Genomic DNA, 25,874 nt, shown 5'->3' on the forward strand with positions numbered 1-25,874 from the left:
ATTTTCAAAGGGACATTAGTAAGGTTCAGAAAAGCCCTACATGAACTGAGTCTCAGATTGTGAGCTCATAGTTACAAGAAGGCAGAACATTTTCTTACACCTTATTTAATAAAATCCAACATTGAAGAAAGTGCCTGAATTTATAGCCCTTTCATGAAGCCCTTTCATTTCTCCTTTACAGCAAAGAAGACTAAATCATTGATACTCTGCCCACAGGCATGCTGCCATTGCAACAGAAGGTGGTGGAGACAGAGGTTTGAAACATACTGACAGACCACTGCCTGTTAACAGCCAACTGAAATTACAGAATTTTTGAACAGTTTTGATTTTCTTCTGAAACAGATTTTTTTCCTACTTTTCTGATGTTATTCATCAAAAAGAAAAAAATAACCTTATAAAAATATAAAATAACAGCACTAATGCAGCTGGGAAAAAAACCCTTTAAACATTAGTTCATGGTTTTTTAAAAAAAAATCTGAACAGAGAAAAAACTCAAACAGCATGAAAACATCAAAGTACACAACAGTGCTGAAATTTATTTACAAACACTGCAATAAAAAAGTTATACAGTGACAATGTCAGTAATATTCAGATGTGAAAAAAAAAGTGAGAACACAAAGTGGAGTATCAGAATTACCATTGCCTTCATCTCTTCTCTTTCCCAAAACATATAAATATATATATATATATATACACATCTATGTGTTTATATACACACATGCATTATATATCTATATTCCACAGGGAACTTCAATTCTAAGAAGTTCTAGTCTCCTTTTAGCACGTAATTGTGGCTGTTTGTGAAACTGGCAGCTGTTCCAGAATCTCGGCATAAGAGTAGATATAAATATCCCTTCCCAGAACATAAAATATGCATCAAAATGCTGTCTTACTGCATTGGTATCTTGTCCAGTGAGTCTATGCTTCTGAAAGAAATAATGCAAGATGCATGGTATCTATCTTCATTAAAAGTAACTTATTTTTCAGAGCTGAAAAATCCCTGAAACTACTGTAAAGAAAATGTGTTCTGAGAAAATGTCTTCTTCATTTAAATGCTAAGTAATCAGATAAACATGGTATTTTGAACAGAACTCATTTTTTCCACTTTCAGGCTTCACCATCACTACAATACCCTTTAAGATAAGTTAGATACAAACAGCATCTGTAACATCCACCACTTGTGCTCTCCATGTCAGCATTGTACTCTCCACCTGCGTTGTCAGTTCTGCCCTGACATGACAGGGAATGGGATGCAGCTCCTTCTAGCATGCATTAATTTGATACAGCTGTCTTAAGTGAAAAGCAATATAAAAGCACTGGATAAATGGCTGAACAGTGTAATGAAAGAAGAAGGTTTTTATAGAATTAGTTCTCACAATAAAATTACACCCATAATTTAAGTAAGGGCTGTAAGAAACCCCAATATGCCCATGCCTTTTCTGTGCTGGAAGTCCAGAAGTGGATAGAGCACGCAGATGAGGAGGGGAATGACCACCTCCCTCAAGCTGCTGGCAATACTCTTCCTAATGCAGCCCAGCATGCCAGTAGGTGGCCTGGACACATTGTTTGCTCTTGTTCTATTTGTCCACCAGGACCTCCAGATCTTTTTCAGCAAAGTTGTTTTCCAGTCAGTCCCCAGCCTGTCCCCGTGTCAGAGGTTATTCCTCTCCAGGGTCTGGACTTGGCATTTCCCTTTGAACTTTGTGACATTACTGTTTGCCCATTTTTCCAGCCTGTCTGAACGGTAGCACAACCATCGGGTTTATCAGCTGCTGTCAAAAACCTGCTAAGCCACTATCCAACATCAGGGGTCAGGACATTTTCATGGAGTTCACGTTTTGTTCTTTTTGTCTTACCTCTTTCACTATTTCTGTCTTAGGAAAAAGGATAAACTCCCTGAAATCCATCACCCTAGAGAGTCATCTTGCATAGCTTAAATTAATAAATCCATAAATCAATAAAATAAATAAGATAAAGTCTTTCATTAGGTAGTTTAAAAACAAGAACTGCTCCCTTTGAGTAACTGAAAGAAGCTTTGTAGTCCCAACACACTTACTGGTCATGAGCAAATCAATGATCGTCTTCCGATCCCAGTTTCTGTGGTCAGTAGTGTTAGATTACAATTATAAAAGGTTTGTCTCCACAAATACAAAGGCTTTTTATTGTTCAAATACCAAAACATCATAGAAGTCACAAACTCGTAGTGTGGAAACATCATTGATTGACTACTGTATAGGAAAAAATTTACAAGTTCCCTATAGCAATCCAAGAGCTTCAAACTTTTGCACACTGATCTCTTTCCTTAACATAAAGATGTTTATCTGCAGAGCTCAGAGAGAAAGTGATGCTTAACAGACATTGAATGTAACTGAACAGTTTTAATTACACACGAATTTACAATTTCCATCTTCCCATAGACAGGTACTCTCTTGAGAAGCTGAAAAACCTGTAGAGCTTAGCTCAGAAAAGATCAATCATGTTGGTAACACCACATATCCCATCATAATTCTGTTGTCCTCATTTGGGATTTACATCGCAATCTCTGTTTTTTTAATCCCTTTCTGGAAGACGATTTATGCTAAATCTTCTGAAGTGCTTGTATTATTTATTTGTAATTTAAATTTTTTAATTGTTTAGATCATAAAAATGCTGACTTTTAGCATTTTAAATTTATTTTAATAAATTCTTGGGTACTAAAGATGACGTGTGCAATTCATCCAGTTATTAAGAGAGGTGTTTGCACTCAGCCCAGGGATGGTTCTAAAGCATCAATCTAATTGTTATTTCTCTTGTCAAGTGTTATTTTACAGTAAGTATAAGAGGAGCTGGGAGGCTGTTAGACAGCAAGGCTACACATAAGCTTTATCTCAAACTGAGATTCATGGATCTGCCACGGGTTTCTCTCATAAACATACTGTTGAGAAAGGTCATCCGCAATCTATTTGACATTTCAGCTCAGTCTTTAACAGGTTTGTAGTTAATTTGCATCAGAGGATATTTCTGAACTCATTTCTGAGCCATCAAGGACTGCTCTAGGATGGCATATCCAATGTAAAACAGAAATCTGATTTACATGCATTTTACTGCAAGACTTCCAAAACCTCAGTCCCAATGCCAGCAAAAGCACTCGGCTTTTTTGTGTGAGCACAGACTTTCAAGCAATAAAACAGACTGTCATCGAAATATAAGATTAGTAAGAACATTCCAAAGACTGCTTACTGTGGATTTTGAACAAATGATTGGGAAACTTTGTATCACTAAATCTTGTGCAATACTTTCACTCTGGTAACCTCTAATATTCTTAATTGTAGAAATACTTAAATAAAAAAATCTAAAAATCCTTGGGTAATCCTTAAAGAAGGAGTACAATGTTTTACTGAATTATTGAACAAAATCAATTCCTCCCTTATTTCCAGAACATGCTTAAAACCAATTGAACACTGAATCAAGACACATTTAAAGGAGAAGAAATATTCTATCACCGGAAGTCTCACTCCTTTTCTGGAAAGTCAGTAAGTATATTAACAATTTCAAGGCCAAGTTTCCATTTCAAGCAATTACTATAATAAGTCCCATCATGTCAACCCATTTAAAATACACTACATATCAGTTACTACCATACAAAGAAAGTATTAACTCATCACATACAGCTTATGTTCTGTGATTTTCAGATTTACTCATCCTAGTCTGTGAAAGTGCGCAGGCTTTCATGTGGAAGCAAAACATTTCTCACAGAAGACAGAACTAACCTATGCAGTACTTTGTTAAAATTAAAGATCAACACTCCATTGCACCTTCTAGCCTTACCTGGCCATTCCAAAGAATGCCTGTGGATCCTAAACTGCATTCCTTCATCTGAGTCCAATCAACAAACTGGAGAATTAAAAAAATTAACGTTTTGCGATCCTGAGAACAGCACCACTGTACCCAAACACAAACAGTATTGCCTTCTCTACCCAGCCTGTGCAGCTCAAGTTTGGAGGCTTTATGTCTGTATTAGCACTGCTGCATAATCTCAGCTCCATGAGGCGCATCTGTCTGCTCCCTTCCTCTTGTCATTTCAAGGAAAGAGTTTTAGAAACTCTTGTTCTCAAACTGTCCAGCAGTTTTGAGCAGTTACACACAATTGTCTGCCTCTTCTCCTTTAATCAAGGGCTTATCTAAGTTCAAACAGCCCAAGTTAAACATATGAAGAATTACATCCTTCAAGCTCAGCTATTTGTGGCCACTCCCATCTGAAGGGTACAGGATGCCCAAGCTCTGTTCTCCCTCCACTTCCTTCCTCGACTCCATGGGAGGATTCCTAAGCACGGCCACAGCCTCGTGGCACGGGTTAGGCTGATGTAAACAGGAGGACTGTTAAATCCTAGAAGTGACAACAAAGGCAGTCACAGCAGCAAGCACAGCGGGAGCTCACTGGAAGTGCCGGCTTTTGTTTACTCAGTGTTTTGCTCTCCTATGTGACTTCCCCACAAATCCAGTTATTTTAGAGAAGACAAGAGTGCTCCATGACATTTGGCTGGGATGAAGCTGCATTTAACCCAGAATAACGCTGCACTGGGCACTCCTGAGCAGGAAAATAAGTAGATGGTAGGGAGCTGCTATTACTACTTCTCCTCTTTCTGGCAGGCAAATGCTGCCTCAGCACAGAGGCTCTGACAAGCTCCCTTTTTTCTAGATGCTCTGACTGCTCACAAGTCTCCTGGTGGATGCTGGCAGTTGACCTACAACTCCTTCAATTTACAGCACAGACCTAAACCATGCCAAAGCAGCCCCAGTACCACAAAAACAAAACGGTACTTAAAGGTGTCTTTGCGTTTTGTTCCATCGCCTGCAGACCAAGTCCTTTGCAGCACACATTTTCAAGAAATTGTACACTTATGAAGCACTAGGTTCAAGCTCTCAAAGCAAATCTTGGTTTTCCTAGCAATAATCTAATAACAAAAATACAGGAAATAAAAAAAAACTCCTAGGGGAACATTTATTCTTACTCAGCTTGAAGACTCCAGAAAAGACCTCCAGTCAAAGAAATTATGATGGGCTCTGAAGAACTGAAAGCTACTATATTACTTTTTGTTTGTATGAGCACCTGTATGAGCACCTCTGGAATTGTTTTTTCAATGGACAGAAGGGGAAAGAACACCACAACTGGACTACTACAGTAGAAATTTAAAACACTACTGTGCACTAGATGGGTGGAAACTGTTGTACCTTGAATGCCAAAAAAGCAATCTCCCAAAATGCTGATAACACCAAAATTCTTAGACAATCTTAATGAAAAGCTGCCTAAGCAGTTACTAGATCCTACAACATGCTATCACAGATCTCTTTACTCTTCATAACACTGTGCAAAACTTGAATGGTAATGAAAATATAAAACACATCTTCAGCTGAGAAAAGCAAAGACAGAAAAGTAAAAGGCAGAGAAAGGTACAGCAAAAAGCAGAGTAAGGTACAACGGATGTTTTTAACAGTCTCACATAGGAGATGCAGGTGTTGGGGCTCTTCATGATGGTGGCAGTGCGCTGCCAGAGGCTGCAAGGCAACATTCTGTCTTCTGGTGACACAGTCCGGCTATATTAGCAGTGAACGATCATCATCTGTATTCAGGTATTTGATATCATGACCCAGGGTCAAAAAAGCAGGGAGGTGTTTGTTTCTCACTGCACAGCAGACATTTGTCCCCTTGCAAAACAAAATTAAGGTTCACATGCCTCCACTTACTGTCCCTTTGCTGTGGGGAAGAAGAAGAAAGACTCCATTCACATTCCCTTGGGTGCCCTCTGTGACCCTTCACATACCACATATTATGTTGCTGACATTTATTGCACTATTACTTTACACAGCAAAAAGCAATTACTCATTTTTCTACCTGTGACTAACAAGATGGTCAGGAACAACTTGTATTTCACTAACACTTCACCCCTACTTTAGCTTCAGAACCAGGGCAAAGGTAGAATACATATCATATGTCCCATGCTATTGAAGCTTATTTTAATAGAGTGGCAAGACCCTGCTCACATTTTCATACACAGGCTTTAGTCTGACACTGGCCATAAAATACACTACTTCTTTCTTTTTCAAGAATTCTACTACTACATTTTGTTTCCATCTATATGCACACTGACACTTCAATGAGGGGATCAGAGCATCTCCAAGTGCCTTCACACAATGTGGTATTTCAAGCCACAGCAGCAGCTCAAAAGATTAGTTGACTAGAATGCTGGACAAAGACACTGGAGGAAAAAAAGTAATTTTTTTCAGACAGTGTGACGCAGTACAATGGCAGGAATAAAGTGGAATTCCACTTCTTTGTATTCAAAGTGAAGACATCATTGAAATTCGAAGCATTCAAAGACAAAAATAAATCTTTTGGCCCACCTCACTGGCAAAAATTCAAAAGCCTAACAACAGGAAGGAAATTACCTCAAGCTTAACCTCTTTCCTGAAAATCTTACTAATCCTCCTCCATAAAATGATGTGCTTTTCATTCCCAACTACACTTCATGTTTCACACACGTACCAGCCCCACAGCACAAGTGCTCTGTGCAGTGTGGGTCACCAGCCAGCTGACCAGGCTCACCTGGAAGCCAGATCCTACACAACACACGTATACAACACTTAGGTGTTTCTGCAATGCAACACAAGACAAGAAAGGCATAATATTGGACAAAAAATTAAGCTAGAGAGCAACACTGAATAAACTGTGACAGATGGTACAGCATGCCTTTAGACACAAAGATCATAAAATACTTTATCATACTGCAGAGAAAAGTCTCTACATCTTTGCAAAATGCTTAGAAATAACCTACCGTTTAGTTTACTGAAGTCCAGCTGGCTGTATATGAGGGCGTATATAGCACAGGGGATGCTACCACCTCCTCCTGAAGGAAGTATCAGGCAGCTGAGGCAAGAGCTGCACTACCTCTCATGTAAACTCACAGTTGTTTCAGCTGCTGATATTTTGGGGAATGTGATATCTGCAGGAGATGGGGATGACCAGTTTCTCAGGGGAAAAGACAAATGCAAGGCCACTGGGCAGGGAACAATTTGAAAATTAAGATTTAGGTCACTAATGGCTACTCAAGTTGAACTACATTTATAATCTAATGTACTAGACTAACCTAGTGGGCTATCATACTATAAAGATTAGAGAAAAGGAGAATACAAAGGATGCAAGCAATACATTAAAGAAAAAGGGAGCCAGACTCTCTTACATAGCATCACCCTTGATACCTTCAGAAATCTTTTTGGTTTCTAAGCACTTCACTGTTTCTCATACTTCATTAAAACTCCAATAAAAAAACATCTTCACAACTATAGTTCTTTCTCAGTACATAGCTCTCTGTGATATTCAGTTCCCCACCATAAACCCAAAAACATCCCAACACTCCTACATCCTTGTAGCCTAAAGGTGATTATCTCCTGCTTTTAATGGTAGCAAGTCCAAGAAAAACAAAAGAAACTCTGCGTGTACAAATACCTTGAAGGCCTGTTACTCTCTGTTATTCTGGGACAATATTGTTTAGCAAATTTCAAAACACAAGCCATTTTTCTTGAAATTGTGGAGGTAAACACTGTCAGAACTACATGTAAAAACAAAAAGGAAAAAAAAGACATCTGTATCTAAGTGTTTCTATGTCATATTTAACCTGTCATTCTGAGTTTATTGTGGAATGTTTTTCATCATTTTCCTTCTCAACTGCAACCTTATATGGTGTAGATAAGCATTTGTTTGCTGCCAGTACATGAGCTGCTTGACCCACACACAGAAGAGGATTGCAGCTTCTCAAGAATAAAGGGTATGCACTTTTATCTGCAACCATGTTCCCATCACAAGTCTTGCCAGAAAAACTACAAAATATAACAAAGTATTCTTGCTGAGGAAGACATAATACTAGCAAAGCTGTGGTTTTGTCAACATAGCCTATCCTGCCCGTAAATAAATTCTGTTGGTAAATAAAAATTACCAACAAAAGCATAATTTTGTGAGTGCAGCTGTGCTTACAGAGAGGTCTTTCTCTGGAGTAGCTGTCTTGGTACAGATCACATGTAATCTCTCTGTCAGCAGAAAAATTGAGGCGTCGTTTATCCCACGCATTCATCCTTTCTGTTTTTAATAGACCAGCAGCATCTAGTCATACATGCAGACACTCAACTCAGAAAGGCAACAGGGAAACTGAGGGTTTTGCTTTTTGTTTGGGTTTGGGGTTTTTTTGGTTTTTTTTGTTTTGGTCAAACATTTCTGAAATGTAAATGACGGAAATCACTTCAGGATGGTTATGGCTGCCCTGTCGAGGCTAGCACTGGGGTCAGCAACCCCATCCTTCTCCCTCCTTCATAGCCCCAAAATGTACTTGGAACAATCCCTTCTCTGCAACAAAAGCATTATTATAATTAGGTCTGCAGCTGCTCTCTGACAACAGTACATATTTTCATTTTCTGAGACCTGGAATATTCAGAATAGTTAAAGTCTGGACAGTCCTGAGTGGCCTGAAATAGATAGGAAATCATACTGAATTATGTAAAACTGAGGCTCATTTAAGAACTATTACTAGCTAATAAGCTAACCTTAAGTACACTTTATTCCACATGTAATTCTCCTGTAATTGACTTAATCTTCAAAACAAGGTTTTTCTTGTGGACCTGTCAGTAAACACAATCACCATAACTGAGTGGCCTTAAAATAGAGTCGAGATGACTGTGCTATTTTTATTTTTTTTGTTTGCAAATCGAAAAACAAAACCATTTTGAATCACTATGAAGTGTACATCTGCCCCTTAAACATCATGCACATCACTGAAATGCACATGTGAAATGCACAGCAGCCTAGAAGAGATTTTGAAAGTATACACTCATTACTTTTAATCTGCATTTTAAGACTGTTGCATCTTTCGCTGTGTTTGTGAAATTTTTTAATCAGATACCAGCAAAGAAGTACTTGGTAATTGTCCACCAAAACTTACTGAAACATTAAGTACCCACCTTTTTCTCCAGATCACATTTTGCAATATGCTTCATGTTAACTACCCATGAAGCAAGAGTAAAATTTCTCATCGCTGTTACCATCTACAGGTTTGCACATAATGTTTTCTAGTTTCTTTCATCCTTTTTTTTTTTTACATCCTCTGCTTCCTTTTCCTTTTTCCTCCAATCACTCATACAGTAGAAGAAACTACGCCACTTTATAGGTGATTTACAGTTGTTCTGGTACATTATTGTCAGAAACCCCGTCAAAGGTAAGATGGGGTATCCTAAGCAGTATCTAAGGCAAGTATCCATCCTGTTACTACCTGTATAATAAACTATCAACCTTCTTGGCCTAATAAACAGGAGCCATCCCAGCCCTAATCATCAACAGCCACCCTATTTCCTATGCCCTACAACTTAATAATGATATGCAAATACTTTAAAATTTACATTTGCAAATGCTTTTTGAGAAGTATTGTGCTTACTTCTTTTTTTCATCCTCTGGTCCTAAAACTGAGATGATGATTTATTATAAAAAACTGTAATTTCTTAGCAAGGTTTTTATTAGCAAGGTTTCCTCAAAAGCCAGAACGAGTTATTGATCACATTAATCAGAAATAATTTTAAAAGCCCTTTTCTGCGCAATTCCACAATTCCTGCAATTATTTTGTACAAAAGCTGACCTGAATTCTCTGGTGCATGGTCCAATTGATGAGCTTTTTTTCCATTTATATTCATACTTCTAGCAGAAATATTTACATCTTAGCAAGTGTTAGAAAATATTTGTATAGCACAAAGGATGAGCTCAATCACTTCAGATCAGGAAATGTCACCTACTGCATGTGCAACATCTTGATCGAAAAGACCTTCTCGGTAAACACCTAGAGATACAGGCAAACACTGACCAACCATAAGCAGCTACACCTGAAAAGTAACTTCCTGATCTTTCCTCATCAAAATAAAGGAGTCCATCAGCACAAAAGCTGTATCATTCAGCAAGATCTTGCACTTGTAATCTTGAATCTGTGTCATAACTTTTAACAAAAGAGCCACAGGCCCGAGTAGGTATATGTTTGGTGTAGATATGATAATTCTGAAAAATATTTTATTGTATGTATGCAAATTACAAGCAAACAAAAGACTAAGTTCAGTAAGCAGATGTCCTTTCTAGAACCGAAGAAATAACATGCAACTCAAAAGAAATAAAATCTGTCTCAAATCTCTGTAAGGGCATAAATTATTCCAGTGAGCTGAAATCTCATTTGTGGGGAGCTCTCAGCATGCAATGGGAATGAGGCACTCCCTTGCCAGATGGTATGTTCTGCTGCTGACCGGAGGAGAATGAATGTAACCAGAAAAATAACTTCAGTGTTTTAACTGCACACATATGCATACCCTCCACCAGTAAACAAGAGGGTTTTTGTGAAGGTGAAAGTTTCAACCAGAATTATCAAAGATTTTCCATACATTTTCCACAAGATTTTTGTTTAAAAAAGGATTAATTCATCATTAGCAAGAGTGTAAAACTCGGAGCACAAAAAAACACTCCAAGATACAGAGAGACGGCACCACCCAAAGAGCTGATCCAGCCTTTGCACAAGATGATCCATCAGCTGCTTTTATGGCCCACTAGTTGAGTGGGTTTATTTTGATTTGATAATAATTCACACCTTCAGGTTTTCTAAAGCTCCATTTTCTCTCCAGATATGAATCAGCAAAGGGCAAAGTCAGTGCTAGACTAACTCCTCAGGGGTCCTGTGGAAGTTCATTTAACAGCTCAATCACTTCCTCATTTTCAGCTTTTGTTTTATTGGTATGTATACCCTGTTAGCCTGTTTTTGCCCTTTTTTGGTGGGGAGTTTTTTTGTTGGGTTTTTTTTTTAGTCTGTTCTGTGTGAACATGTTATTTATGGTTAGGTACAAAGCCCTCTGGTATACCTATATGGTATACCCACAAAACAGAAAATGCCCAGAAAAAGGAGTTTTCCTACATACAGCAGTTGACACTTAGCAATCCAGGAGCTTAGTTTGGGTTTTGCTTTCTCAAGTTGTGGATGATTTGAACCGTGGAACTATTGTGATGGCACAAATATTTCTAGATGACTGCATTTGATTATTGCTTGCTGTTTCTGACATTTTCTGATCAATATTGCTCAATCTGTTCCAGCCTTCAGATAGTCACAATATCTCAGTGCTTAAGTCCATTCCCATGTCTAACACAGAAACACTTCTAAAAATATTTTTTTCTTTTTCCTTGTCAGTTCAAACTAATTACTCACAGCCTTTTAGAAATCCTTCTAGTTTCTAAAAGTTGTCAATAAAATATGTAGCTGCAGCACACATCTCTTAAGGATCTTATGGGATTTAGTATTCCCTTAGCAACTGTTATTTAAGTTTTTCTTCAATATTATGAGCTATTTAAATAAGAATGCAAACTAATCTATTGTCATCTGACAATAGCAGGTTTCTTAGGGAATTTATTAGAAAGTCAGAGAGCTTACTGGTTTGTAACACAGAAAATTAGTTATATTTTAAAAATATTCTTCTGCCATACTTCAACTTTTCAATCTAAACCAAATTTTAAATCCACTTAACAAAAGGAGAAAACAGCTCAACAATACAGGTTCTAACCCAAGGCAGAAACAAGCATCAATCTTCCCTCTCACACCTGTTTTAAAGAGTGAACCCACTAACTATAATATTGTGGATATCTATGAATAAGAATTTTCTCCATTCTTTCTACAAACTGCATAACCTCTGCCTTAAGTAAATAGTAACATTCTGGTATTTTATTTACATACATATATATATATATATATATATATAGAGAGAGAGAGAGAGAGAGAGAGAGAGCGAGCGAGCGAGAGCGAGCGAGCAAGCATATATATATATGCTTGGCAAGGCACCCAAATGGCTGGTAAGTAATACTGTGGAAAACCTACAGACAGAGACAAATATTAGGTCAGCATAATGAGAGCTCATAGAATCATAGAAAGTGGTGTGTTAAGGAAGGTTGTTAATGGAATATGCTGAATCGCTTCCCTTCACTAGCATTGTCACTATTGCCATTTCTTTTCCTGGAGAGCTACACTTTCCAGCTCCCACTCAGTGCCTCATGATGGCAAGATTTACCAGCAGATTCCTCATCTTCTAGATTTTTCCTCGCTGAAAATCTCTTCCAGGCTCTTTACAGTCTCTTTACCTGAAATTAATTTATTTCAAAAACTTTGTTCTGAACTGGAATAAAAGTAGATCTAAACATTACAGTATTTTCAAAATTGTGAATGAGGCCATTGCTATTATTTGATTTCAAATGTGCCATGATGCTTTACTGTTTCATACTTCTAGGTCTGACCAGAGTCCTCCTTTTACCTACATCCTGCTTTTGATGTAAGGATTCAGGAATTCACTTTAGATTTTACATGCATACATTATATAGGATAATCTGAATTCATCATGAAGCCCAGCAAAACTGTAAGTGAAGCATCATCTCTAAGCTTTTACTACTAGCACTACTACTACTACTCTTCTTCCTCCTCCTTTTGCACCTGAAATATTTTACATGTTCCCAAAGGCATGTATTATTCCCTTACTCATAGATGACAAGCAGCACTACTTAACATACTAATATATATCCAAGAAACAGGCAACTAATATATAAAAATAACAGAAAATACATCTACAGCTTTAAAAGTATATAAACATGCTTTCTCAAACAAACAAAAAATCCTGTTCAGATTGGTTATGTTACACCTAACTGTGCAATTTCATACAGTGAGCTCTGACACTGAAAACTTTAACACAATTTATGAACTGAGTCCCTAGACCATAATTTTCAGCTGAGCTGTGATTTCACTTTTTTTTTATAATTTAACGTTATGTATCATTGATTACTTGCAAACACAGACTACCCAATTTGCGTATCTGGCATTAGCATGCTGGCATTGCAGAATTTAGTAGCACAAATAAGGAAACACGATAGACACCAGAAGAAGGATTTTTTTGGATGAGTGTATGGCTGAAATCTGACCCAGATCATATTTCAAAAGCCCAGCATGGGGTTTTTTTCCGTCATTTCTACCAAATGATACAGTTGTTATATGTTGTATTAATATTTGAGCAAATACAGGATAACCCAGAAATAGTTCTAAATTTTGCTCATACACTTTAAAAAATGCTATTTTTGCCAGGTATACACGCACAGGAAATCTAACTTGTTCACTTCTGTCTCAGTGCTTGCATTTCCATATTGTCCCTGACCTGATTCAGGTTCCCTGGGACTGTAGCCTGGGGCTTGTTTGCTTGAGAAAAATTCACAAGTTTTTTTCAGTTATTTGCTGAGGAGACCAAACCCAGTTTGTCACAACTTGCTGATAGTTTGTCATGGTGACCATAGCCACTGACTTTTGCTGATTTTCACCACACACTTCTGAGTATCATCCCCTATGCCTCAGCCTGGAGCTGCAAGCAGGTACGCATGCTGACCTGCAAGTCTGTCTTGTGTCAAGCACTGTTTTCTTTCCTATATTCCCAACAAATACATAGCAATCAATAATTTCTTTACATTCTTCAACAGAGACACTAATACTAATGCAACACTCTTTGTTTAGCTGATTGTGTTTTTAATAAACCAAAACTATTCTACCCTTTTGTTTGGCCTTGCTAAGAGGAATACAGCACCCATTCCCTCCCCATGCAGTCACAGAGACATAACCTTGTCACCTCCACAAGCACTAGGAATGATTAAGTAAGAAATTCACTACAAAATTATGTAGGTAGATTTTATACCAGGAAAGCACAAAGAATTAGAAAAATTTATAAGGACTTGGAGGGAAAGTATTAACAGATATATCATGTGATAATCTCTTCTTAAGATCCCACAAATGGAGGGAGAAAAGCCATCGCTATCCTACATCCTCAACACTGTGAACTGGGACTGCTTTACAGCTGCTTCCACATTTTTCAGGTTTATTTTGCTGGTTGGATCCACTACCCTCTCATATATCACCCTCTTCTGAATAACTAAGAAATAGCTGCACTACTCTTTCAGGAAAAAAATTCAGCTGCACTGATCACCTGGTCAAAATCACTGTGTGGAACTTGCAGCTGCAACTCCCAATATATACTGGTACTTCACTCCTAAAGACATTGTTAAAAAGCTTAAAAATCAAAGTATTGAACTACCATGGCCAACATTATGCTCTCACAAGAAAAATGTAGCACATCAATTGTTCATGACTACAAGTCATGGAGAAACACTGACAACTAGAAAACCAGAGACAGACAGCTACACCACCTTGTGACTCTCTCCCTCCCCACCCTTTTGCAAGGTGGGATGCAGAAGTAAGAACTTTTAGACAGAGCATCACAATCAGATTTTTATTTCCAATCTGCCTTTATCTGACTGTCACTGTTTTGAGACAGTTTACATACCAACAGTATCCACTTCTTTGCAGTAACTCTACTACTTCTTCGCTCTATTGTGATCTGCATATATTCAGATTTTTCTGGAGTGCCTAGAAAGTTGACCAACGTATGTCACCTGTTTGGAGATGCTGCATTAAGGATTTCATCTAATACACTAAAGCAGGATAAGCTGGCTAATTACTGCTGCATCCAGGTTCAAAGTTCAGATCCAGATGTCAAACTTCTAAACATTCAGGATGATCTGGTCTTACCTTTAGTTTGTCTCATCAGAAAGAAAACCTCAAATCATGTTTGATGGCTTTCTCATCTCTGTCTCTAAGTTGCTGTGTAACTCTTGGGAAGCAAAGAAAATCCCAAAGCCTTGCCTACCTACTGTGTAAGACACATATTACTAAAACGGTGTCCTTACTTATTATTAAAGGATTCTAGTCAGTTGTCAGCACAGTGTCTCAGGAAAGGCCCATGCAGAGAAACTCCCTGCTGGTACTCCTGCAGCCTTGAAGGGAGGAAGGCTGGGTCCAGGGCCTTTTCTCATAGAATAAACATACCTATGCAGCCTTCAGCTTGGTATACCTCAACTCAGCATCTTTACATTACTTATCTTAATTTATGCTCAATTTCAGTGACATCCTTACTCTTGCCTTAAGAGATTCTGACTGTCATTTCCCAATCCACATCTCTCATGCTGATACCTGGGTGCCCAAAAACACACCCACATTTCCAACAGCAGAGCTCAGGTGCTCTTTTGGGATATTTTCTCTCAAATCCTTTTGGTACATGGAGTATATACACCAGCTTTCTACAGAATATTTGTAAATTAGTATCCACAGAACTATCAAGGGCATATATGACTTCAAACACAGTATCCTTTGTGCAGTAAGCAATTTATTTCAGGAGATTGACTCATTTCCTCAAAACTTTTTCAGCTATCTGTTGTGAAAAAAAAAAAAAAAAGAGAGAGAAAATTTAGAAGTACTCAAGGAAATGAGCCAACACATCCTGGAATAAATTCATCCAATACATACACAATAAGATAAGTCAGTCTTAGATTTCTAAAGAAAAGAGCAGGAGGAAGTTCTAAAAGAAACTGAAATATCTTCTGTGAAACATAGTGCTTGTTTCCCATCATGGTAGCTCTCCTTATGTCCACTTAAAAAGCAACATAAAATGGCTCATCAGGAAGGTAACATGTTCTTACAAACTGCTTTTGCCTTTTTCTGGATTCTCACATACTTGTGAAGCATCAAGACTCAAGTATTTTGAGTATTCTTTGTCATTGTAAGGAAAAAGCAATTTTTCATTAAAACTTTTGACACTGTTGACATGAGTTTGAGAGCCTTTGGCTAGACATTTTCCAAGTGACGATGGAAGTGCACATGCTGCCCTGGCAAAGCTGCTAAGCCTCTTCTTTCACTTCACAGGTTCATTCCATATGCAGATACTTTTGGAAATGTAGCATGGTCCAGACACAGCACAGTATCTCCTAGAACATGTTAGCATCACCAGTCTCTTCTGAGAGGCAATCTCATCAATGCCACTACACTCTTGGAGAAATTATCAACTAGGGCTCTCATAAGGGAGGGAAACTGCACCCTTAGTTTGCAGATTTTATCTCATACAGGAAAGCCAAGGTCCAACTGCAGTTCTGATGATGTGGTTTCACATTGCAGCTCATAGTTACAACTACCAGAGCAACAGACAGCTGGTGGAGGAACAGCCTTACATTGCCTCTCAACATGCTCCACTACACAAAGTGGTCAATTGGCTGCACAGAGTCAGATTAGCAAGTATTCAAAGGAAAACTATAAACAAAGTAGATGCAACCCAAACTAAACTGAAAGTTGGCAGGTGTTTTGTAGGGAGTTTCAGGTTCTTGATCATCTTAATGATTTTTCCCAGACTCTCCCTCACTTTAACACAGAAACATAGTACAAAAATACGAAAAGGAGAAGTACAGAGGCACAAAAACAGATCAAGTGAGAATCTGTATGCAGACTCCCCAAATCAACAGAAGCAAATATTAAAAGGGAGGACAGGGTGGTCATTTCATCATCCTACTTCAAATTATCTTTCTTGTTCATTTGCTCATAGTATCCAGAATGTAATAAGCTTAAATTTGGACATATTTCCAGAGATTCTTCCATGAAAATAAACTGGGTGGAAGAAGAAGTGGGATTTAGAGAGGAAAAAAGAAAAGAGAGAGAAGGCGGGGGGGGGGGGGGGGGGGGTGAGGGGGCAGGGAATTACTGTCCATGCAGGCCAGTATCACCATAAAAAAACCTCAAAATACCACAAAAAAAAACCCAGGGAAAAAAAAAAAAAAACCAAAACAAACAAACAAAAAAAATCACAAATACTTTTTCCATGTTATGTAGCCTATTACCAGAAAGTTCATTTTCTAAATGAAATTGCTCAAACTTTATCTGAGCAAAAAGAGAACTGGAGCAATGCTAAGTGATAATTCATATCCCTGAACAGTGAGCAACTGGGACCTCTAAAGAATGAATTTGTCTTGCTCCACTATTTTGAAGTGAAATAACTTTTAACAGGCCCATCTCATCTTCAAAGAATCACAACACTCTAATTTTAAGCAAATGCAGTTAGATTAATGTACTTGATGTCCAGCTATCTGGACTTGGCTTCAATTTGTTCACAATAACTGGAGTTTCTGGTCTGCATGTATCTAGAAGATTACCAAGATATTAGTAAGTATTCTTGAATACCATGTAATCTACCTCAAAGTAATTGGCAGTTTATGCCCTACCTAAATGGAAGACTATTGGAAATGTAACATAATGTCTTGATTAATCACATCTAACAGCAGTCCTAGGTAAAAAGCCACTATCTGAGCAATAGCATCTTACTAACCTATTCTTGATGTAAAGGAGTGAAAAAGGAGGTTCGAAGATTGCCCAATCATTTCCTGTATAAGTTAACTTATCCAGGAGTAAGGCACTGACAGTATCAACAGTCTTCCCCTAATAACCAGAAAAACTGCTAGCCTCTTCAGCAGCATCATATAATAATCAGAGTAACAGGAATTACTTTTTCCCTCAAGTATTGCCTAGATCTTCTACCTTACATATATGCTTTATTAGTTTTGTAATGAGATGCATTATTTCACCAGGGTTAAAATTCACCTCGTAAACAAAAAAAAAAAAGACACCAATATAGTTACTTCTAGTCTCAAATCTTTAAGCTCATGTTATGAAGATTAAAGCACATGAAGCCAAATACTGCTTATGACAAGTATTAAACAGTTCTGAAGATTAAACGGGATGAGATCAAATCTAAAAGAAACATAAAGGTTAAGTTGAAATTCTTTAGAACCAATGTCATTGTACAAGTACCGAAATGAAAGCAAATTTTATTGAAATCATCACTAAAAGTCTAAAAAAGAAATAAATATCTTGCTTATTTAACTTTTTAGCATGAAACCTCAGAAAGTAAAAAGCTTTCTCTCTTACAGTGTTAACATGTAACAGGAAAGAAGGACTACAAAACTGTGTAGATAAATGAAGGCAGAGAAGCTTCATTATTTTGTACGAGTGTCCTGAAAGTACTCATAGATAACAATATTACTTTTACGCTCCTAGAAAACTGTTTTTAAAGACCAGTAATTCCCTGAGACTCTGCAAGTACAGAACAGAATCTAGAATTAAATGCAACTAGAAACAAAGGCTCGCTAACTCAGCTAGTCCCAGCAATCCAAGTAAACCCAGAGTATAAATAAGTAATTACAAAAAGCACAATCAGACTTGCACTCCTATTACAGCAGCCTAGAAATCACACCCCATCACTCCCCCTCTGCTGGGGCCACTGCTGCCCATTGCAGCTGAGCAGGTCGAGTGGCAAACAACTGCCAAAGAGACAATCCTTCTCATTCCTGGTTACACACTCCTGCAGGTCCCCCACAGCTAACACTCTGATGCTCTTTCTCATTCCATTTGTTAAATCTGCATGGGAGAATAAATGCTTTGCCAGCTTAGCACTGCTCAGCGAAAGGGCAGTAAGATAGTAGGACCAAAGACAGTAATCTACACTAATCTGAAAAGTGGCAATTTTTATTTCACAACCAGGAGAGAAGGAGTGTACTCAATTAAGTGTGGTGTAATTAGCACCACTTTGCAAAATCAAAGTCTATGTGTTTATCTCTTGGCATATTTAGACAAATAGACAACAAAAATCATAGAACCATTTGCATCATTTGATGAAATGACACACTGATGTCAAGTGGGTTGTCTTTCCTTTTACTTGTTCAAAAGACATCATGGCTGGGGCTTGGGGTTTTTTTTAAGTAAACTGGACAACGTGCTTTTTATTCTATTGCTTAAATACTTAAGTTAAAGAACACATCAATGAAAGTGCTGCTATCTGTACATTAAGTACTATACCATCAATAACTCCTAAAAATCTTATTCATTGTTGAATTTGGTGGATTGCTGAATCCTTATTCAGTATCTTGAAAGTAATTATCTGTGTGTGAGTCCACTAAAACCTAGATATGTATCTACGTCTAAAAACTGAATTTTCCCTCTCCCTCAAGGCTACCATCTGCTGAGCTATGTCATGCATTAAACTATATAAAGTAAAGCAACGGACATAGAAATATGTAATTTTTTTTCTTTTTAATGAGGTCATTACTGGATATTTATCTCTGATGATGGCACGTGCCTGCTATTGCACTATAACGTTTTTCTATGGATATTTCACCTATAAAGCCAAATCCACTTAAGCTTAACTGGCTCCATATATGAGAAAATACTTCCACATTTGAGGGCAAAGATAAAACATTGATTAAGGTCCTCCCTCACCCACTGAATGCCTTCAATTCTTAGTCCTTTTCACAGTTGACACCTAGTAGGTCTAAGCTTTTTGTTTTAATCTGTGAAAAATTATCCTTAAGTGCAATTCCACTCATATGAATCACATTTATGACCATCAGATATTTAAATTCTCAAGGAAGGAAGCATTTAATGGATCACGAGAGTTCACATCATATCCAATAATGAAAACTTCTAATGACAAGTGAATAGCAACAATCGGAGAATTATTGTTGGAAAAATCAGAAATTTAATTTCTAATCACATTTTCTTTAAGAAAACTAGAAACCAGTGACCTGTACCATCAAGCCATCTTCTTTATACAGTCAAAGAGGGCTTGATACTAACAGTGATATGCAAGAAGAGATGAAGTTGAAACCGAATTATTAAATATGTCCTTTAAGAAAAAATATCCTTCGTACATTTCCCTTAAAATCTTATTATATATCCACATACCTATGCAAGTTATTCACTTAGCACTTAACAGTACTCATCTTGTTTCTTCCAGGTGAAGTAACAAATCTTTGTTGTATTTTTTTCTCAGTCCTTACTAAAAAACATAGGAAATAACTGCTATTTTTATGGAAACCATAGTTCATTTTATTGCATTACTGCACATTGCGATATGAAGGATTAATATTTTCCCAAGATCAGGGCAGGAATCTACTATTTTTTATAAACTTTCAAGGACCACTGATGTCAGTGATGGAATGAGTGATTAGTGACTCAAAATACAACCAGAGACTAAACAGTTTGACATGAACTCTGAATGACTACTAGACAAAGGAGGCATATTGCATGAAGAGAGTTTGACCACACGTTGAAATAAAGGTCTGAAGCATAAGATTTGTTTGCTGGGAATTGTATGTCCAACAGAATGAGAGCAGTAGAGTTCTGGATTCTGCTGGGCAAAGGGACAAGAAGCACTGTAGGTGCAGACGTTTGTAGGTTTTGTTTTTCCCAAGGAGTAAACACCACGTAAACATAGTTGGTACAACTACACTCTGGTAGATTCTTCATCCCACATCAGTATGTCTCTGACAACTAATTGGCAAACTGTACAAGGGCTGGGTACTGCACAGGCCCAGCTGAAAATTTTTATGTACCAGAGGAGCTCCAGGATGGTCAGGTCTGGTCATTCTCTGGGTCTTTTTTGCTCCTCAAATGGCCTAAAATGCAAGATACATCTTGATGAGCTTTGCTAGAAAAGGAGGCTTATCAAGATTAATATTGGCACCTTCAGTAACCTCCTCCAGTCATTATTTAAGGATCTATGTAACCAGTATCAGCATATATTAAAAGGCTATATTAAACGTATCCACAGGCGTTACTTTCACAGTCCCAGTATGCATGTTTCTCTGCTTTTTAAGTTATATTGGTTTGAACTACACTGGTTATGTCCTTAACACAGTGTATTTAATACTAAGCTTATAGAACCATTAATTTTGATTCTTTTAGTCACTGATGAAACTGTGCAGATGAAAAGAGCCAAGAACTTCATAAAACATTTACAGAAGGGATTCTAACACTGTGCATAATGCAAAATTAATCCATAATCTATTACTTACCTTAAACAAAAGAATGGATAAATTAATGCAACTACTTCTTCCATCCAGTGGTCAGTGATATAGAACTGTTTTTTCCCAAATGGCATGTTGATTATCAGTAAATGCCTTTAAAAAAAAAAAAAACAAGGCCAACCTCCTTCAAACAAGTAAAAAAATCCCCAAGCTAAGACAAGGTAGTTTTATGGTAAAAGGGAATATTAACATTTCAGAAGAGTACATTGTTTTCCATTATCCAGTGTTTGTATTTGCCATCTTCTCATTTGCTGGAATGGCCACTTAAAGCAAAAAGGCAGGGGGAAAATACTGCTTTCTGTTCAAAGGATTTTAAGTGTTCTTAGGCCAAAAAACCTCTTGCAGTGGAAAGATACTGACAACACAGCTGAAATTGTCTTCCCTGCAGCAACATTTGTCTGGTTTTCAGGTCAGGGGTACCTCAAAAACTTAAAAGCCACAATTAACTGAAAAGTTTGGATGCTCTGGTAACACTTTCTTTGCCACAGCTTGAACTTCTTCCAGACATAAATATCATTCTACAAGAGTCTAGGTTTGGTTTTATTTTTTAGCAGGGAAGTAATTATTTTCTTCTTAAAACAAACATGAGTGTATCTTAATGTAGTGAGTTTATCTTTAAAGGTATCTCTTTGGTGCCTACAGGATGATTTCTTTTCACCAGATTGCTTGGCTTATATAAAAATATATCAGAGGTCATACATTGAAGCCAAGAAGTCCAATGGCATTCTGGGATGCATCAAGAATAATGTGGCCAGCAGGCAAAGGGAGGTTCTGCTCTGCTTCTATTCCAGCCCTCATAAGGCCTCACTTGGAGTACTGTGTCCAGTTCTGGGCTCCTCAGCTCAAGAGGGACAAGGAGCTTCTGGAGAGAGTCCAGTGCAGGGCCATCGAGATGATCAGGGAACGGGAGGGAGCATCTTCCTTACAAGGAATGGCTGTGGGAACTGGGGCTATTCAGTCTAGAGAAGGGGAGACTGAGGTGGGATCTCATTAATATTTATAAGTATATAAATGGTGGATGTCAGGAGATTGGGACATCCCATTTTTCCTACTTTATCTAGCAACAGGACAAGGGGTAATGAGATGAAGCTGGGACACAAAAAGTTCTATTTAAACATAAGAAAAAACTATTTTACCGTGAGGGTGAGGGAGCAGTGGAACAGACTGCCCAGGGAGGCTGTGGAGACCTCCTTGGAGGTCTTCAAGACCTGCTTGGACATGTTCCTATATGACCTGATCTAGGCAGACATGCTTCTGCAAGGGAGTTGGACTAGATGAGCTCTAAAGGTCCCTTCCAGTCCTACCATTCTATAATTCTGTGATCTGGTGCATGCAACAAAAATACGTAGTGAAAGCACCTTCTATTCATATCTTCTGACTTCTGCATTAAAGAGATGATATTATGCTGTCCATACATTGATATTGAGCAAAATTTACTGGCTCACAACCAAGGAAGAGAAAGTACCAAATTCTGTGCTGGGGAAGAAGTATCTTTGCATGTGGGTCAAGATCTAGGAAGAAAGGAAATTTAGACTGAAATGCAGTATCTGAAGATAAAGCTTCTGAAGATCCTTGCTTTGTTTTCAGTTTTTTTTAAACTACTGTAAGCCTCAACACTTACGATTTTAGGATACAATATCTATATTAGACTGCCTCCGCTTTTCATTATCCTTCCCAAGAGAAGGCCTTTTCCCGAATATTAGTAGGTCACCAGCAAATAAAGTATTTCAAGGCAGCTTTTTCCACACACTTCTGGTTATCACAAATACCAATATCAGACAGACACAGACTAGTGCCAGCCCCAGATGCAGGCCAAAATGAATTCAAGTTCTCTACTGTAATCCTACTTACTATTGACTATGAATTTTGCCTTGTTTTACATATTATTTAAGCATACATTTCCAGTGGAAGTTTCTATGAACCTCAACACAGGTATGGCTCTTGTAGAGCTTCAGAGCCATAGCTAGTCCTTTTAATTTTTTTAAGAGAACAAAATCACCACAGTCCGGAGATATTCAGATGATAAAATAAAAAATATCCCAATTTTTCATGACAAACAGCACAACATCAGCTTTGTGGAAGCCTGAGCCAAAGACTCTGCCATGAAACCAGGTGGGTAAAGACCAGCTCTTCAATAGGCAAAATCAAGCCCATGGTTTGCAGACATTAGCAGCAGCCAAATTGAGGAGTAACCACAAATTAATACCCTTATGTCTAATAACTAGTCAACAGACATTAGCAGTACCGCTCAGATTTTAAAGTATAGAAAAGTACTCGTATTGAAAAAACAGGAAGAAAAAAAAAATCAAGTGAATAATCAGGTTTTCCTGGAATATAAGAAATAGGTACTAGAAAAATCTTCTGGGAATAAAGTATCTCAACATCTTATAATCTGTCTAATGAAACTCACTATTTTAAGTGTATTAAAGGCAGCTGAATGAAAGCCCTTTTTTTAATCTTGTCTGACCTGAAACAGAATGGTTCCAAACTCTATTACCCTAGGATGCTTAGTATAAACCCAGATCCAATCTCAATTGCCCTATATAACTTTGTATCAGGGGTTTTTCTGTTTTGATCTTTGTCTTGTTTTTACAATGCTATTGTGTAGCCATGCTGTAGGCACAACAAAAAGCCAAGTAGCCTTGGAAAAGCAGATGATGGAAATAAATATAATGACCTTTGATAGCCAGCATTTTTAATGTGCTAAAGATCTCTAAGAATAACGGCGTGCATCTCATAAATAGGACTCCATAAATTAGCACAAAAATAGGCCAACTGGGACAATTTGGCCATGGGACTTAATCTATTTAAACCAAAAGTAGGGTTGCTTCTCTCCCCTGACTTCTTATTCTTTATTTTGTACTTTCTGATTTCTTTAAGTAAGAGACTTCATGGCAACCCATACAACTCATTAAGTTTCAACTTCCCTCAGCATTCCACAAGCACTGGACAGTCCACCTGCTCATCTTGAACAGTTCTGACTTCCCAAGGAAGTTCTGGTACCCTGTTGTTACGATAATACAGCAGCAAGAAAACTGAGATGTCTCATAGTCCCTTCAAACCTAACATTCATTTCTCTTCTCTGATTCCAACTAGGTCCAGTAGTTTGCGCAGCCTCACTCACTCACTCACAACTCCGGAGCCTGATCACTCTTGTCATAGCAGGATACAGGTTCCTCTTAATTAGATGAAAAAAATGTCTGTAAAACTTCTATAGCTTAAATATTGCTTAGAATAAATATTTTTAAAACATGCACGTATAGAGTAAATACTGGGCCAGTACTGGACAAGAAAACTTTGTAGATCTAACAGAATGCAAGAAGTATTTGTTACATTCTGTAGTCTTCCTCCACTTGAAAAGATGTAGAAGGTTTTCAGTCTAAATTCTACTTTAGTTCTTTTTTTTTTAAAGTTTAAAAAATGTAAACAGTGGATCTCTTCCCTCCTTCTCATTAGGATAGAAAGACTGAAAATTTACCTTTACTCTTCTGAGTAAGCACAGGTACAATAATATCTCTACTAAAAAAAACCCCTCTCTGAATTTCATCACACCCTGGCACTTTCAAGCAACAATCCCCCTAACCAGTCCTGAAAAAGAAATGAGAAGCCTATTTTAGGCAAAGCTTAAAGATGAATTCAAATTATAAACATGTATTTCAGATTTGACAATTCCACATTTCATGCAACACTGTCAGATTTATCTGAAAAGCTAAGACTCAGAAATAACACTTCACCTTTGCATGTAGTCTCACTGGGACACTTTACACTACATTACATTACATTCTCCACACATCCCACCTCTGGAGTTAGGAAGCTGCTTCAACAAAACTTGATAGACGGGACTGTTCAAGAAGTGCTACTGACACTTTAAAAAGTTCAAACAGTAAAAAATCAGAAATTGTCAGGAAAAAAGGATGTTTGCCTTCACAGAATAGGCTGTGTCCCTCACGTACAGTTTTCTTCTGGCAAACCTTAGAAATGCACTGAAAAAGAGTAAGATCCTCTGTACTAAGCAGTCCTTCAACAAGAGAATAGATTACATTTAAGATGTATGACAAGTGATGACAAACAGGAAGCTATGATTATGGTACTAAAACAAACAAACTCGCACATGTATCTAAAAATATCCCTTAAAACAAAATTCTAAAAAAAACGAGTATGATTTAGCTATTTAGAGTTACGTAGAATTTTTCAGTTAGGTTGAACATGCAGTCTTTTCTACAAAATATTTGATAATTTCTGCCCTTTTTTTGTTTTAAATGGAAGTCCATTAAAAGAAAAGAAGCTCCATGTACTCCCATCAGCTGCAAACCACCTGGTACTAAAGGCAGTGACTCTAACTAGTGACAATCACTGATGTCTGGGTGAATTTGTACAGGGGTTTGTAGTCACTGTCTTAAAAAGGGATCTAGTAATTTTAGTGGGACTTCCAGTGAGTCACTGCACTTTCAACCATGAAGTAAATATACAGTTTGAAGCACAAAACTGTCTTCTCATGATAGAAAACTAATGAGAGCATGCTAATTGAATAAATTAATGAAGAGACAAGACAGTTTCCCAGTGTGTTGTTTTCAATTCCGATTATAACAGATGTATTCTATGAAATTAATTTGAGGTGAAAATGTACCTGGATTGCTTCAGATCTTTGCCATATCTCTCTACTAATGCCCGAGCTCAGAATGTTGCTTATTTTTGGAATTTCACATCCTCTCCATTTCCAGAATTAACGACTTTCTCCCCCACCCCCTTAACACTGATCCAGCTTTAATTACAGTTAATTTTACAACCAGCATCAAAAAAAACCAAACAAACCAACAAACCACCAAAAGAACCAAAAAAAAAAAACCCCACAATGTGCGCTTTTAGTTATATAGCGTGGGGTTTTTCTAAATAAGAGCAAAACAATTGCCGTTTTCTGTACCTAGCTCCTTGAAAAATGGTGCTTTACCAGAAAATGTGGGGGAACACTAAAGGTACAGCAGTAGGCTGGCAGTTTCCATGTTGTCTTCATGGAAACTATTACAATGGACTTAAAATCCTGGCTTATACCCCATAGGATTCAATTTACCTTAGC

The 25,874-nt window shown here is 37.6% G+C and overlaps 1 protein-coding gene across 2 annotated transcripts in view; it reads right to left on the bottom strand.

The window, feature by feature from the left end:
• Window positions 1-25,874, bottom strand: part of HECW2 (HECT, C2 and WW domain containing E3 ubiquitin protein ligase 2) — a 163,963-nt gene that overhangs the window by 83,990 nt on the left and 54,099 nt on the right. The window contains exon 1 of one of the 2 annotated variants that reach the window (XM_062003047.1): window positions 3,808-4,166. The exons of the other annotated variant lie outside the window; for it this stretch is intronic. Within the exon in view, the coding sequence (XP_061859031.1) occupies window positions 3,808-3,847 (40 nt within the window). The 5' untranslated portion in view covers window positions 3,848-4,166. Of the gene's footprint in view, window positions 1-3,807; window positions 4,167-25,874 lie in introns of those variants that run through there. 2 annotated transcript variants of the gene reach the window in all.

The sequence above is a fragment of the Colius striatus genome, chromosome 9, assembly GCF_028858725.1.
Source record: "Colius striatus isolate bColStr4 chromosome 9, bColStr4.1.hap1, whole genome shotgun sequence".
In the NCBI taxonomy this organism is placed as follows: domain Eukaryota; kingdom Metazoa; phylum Chordata; class Aves; order Coliiformes; family Coliidae; genus Colius; species Colius striatus.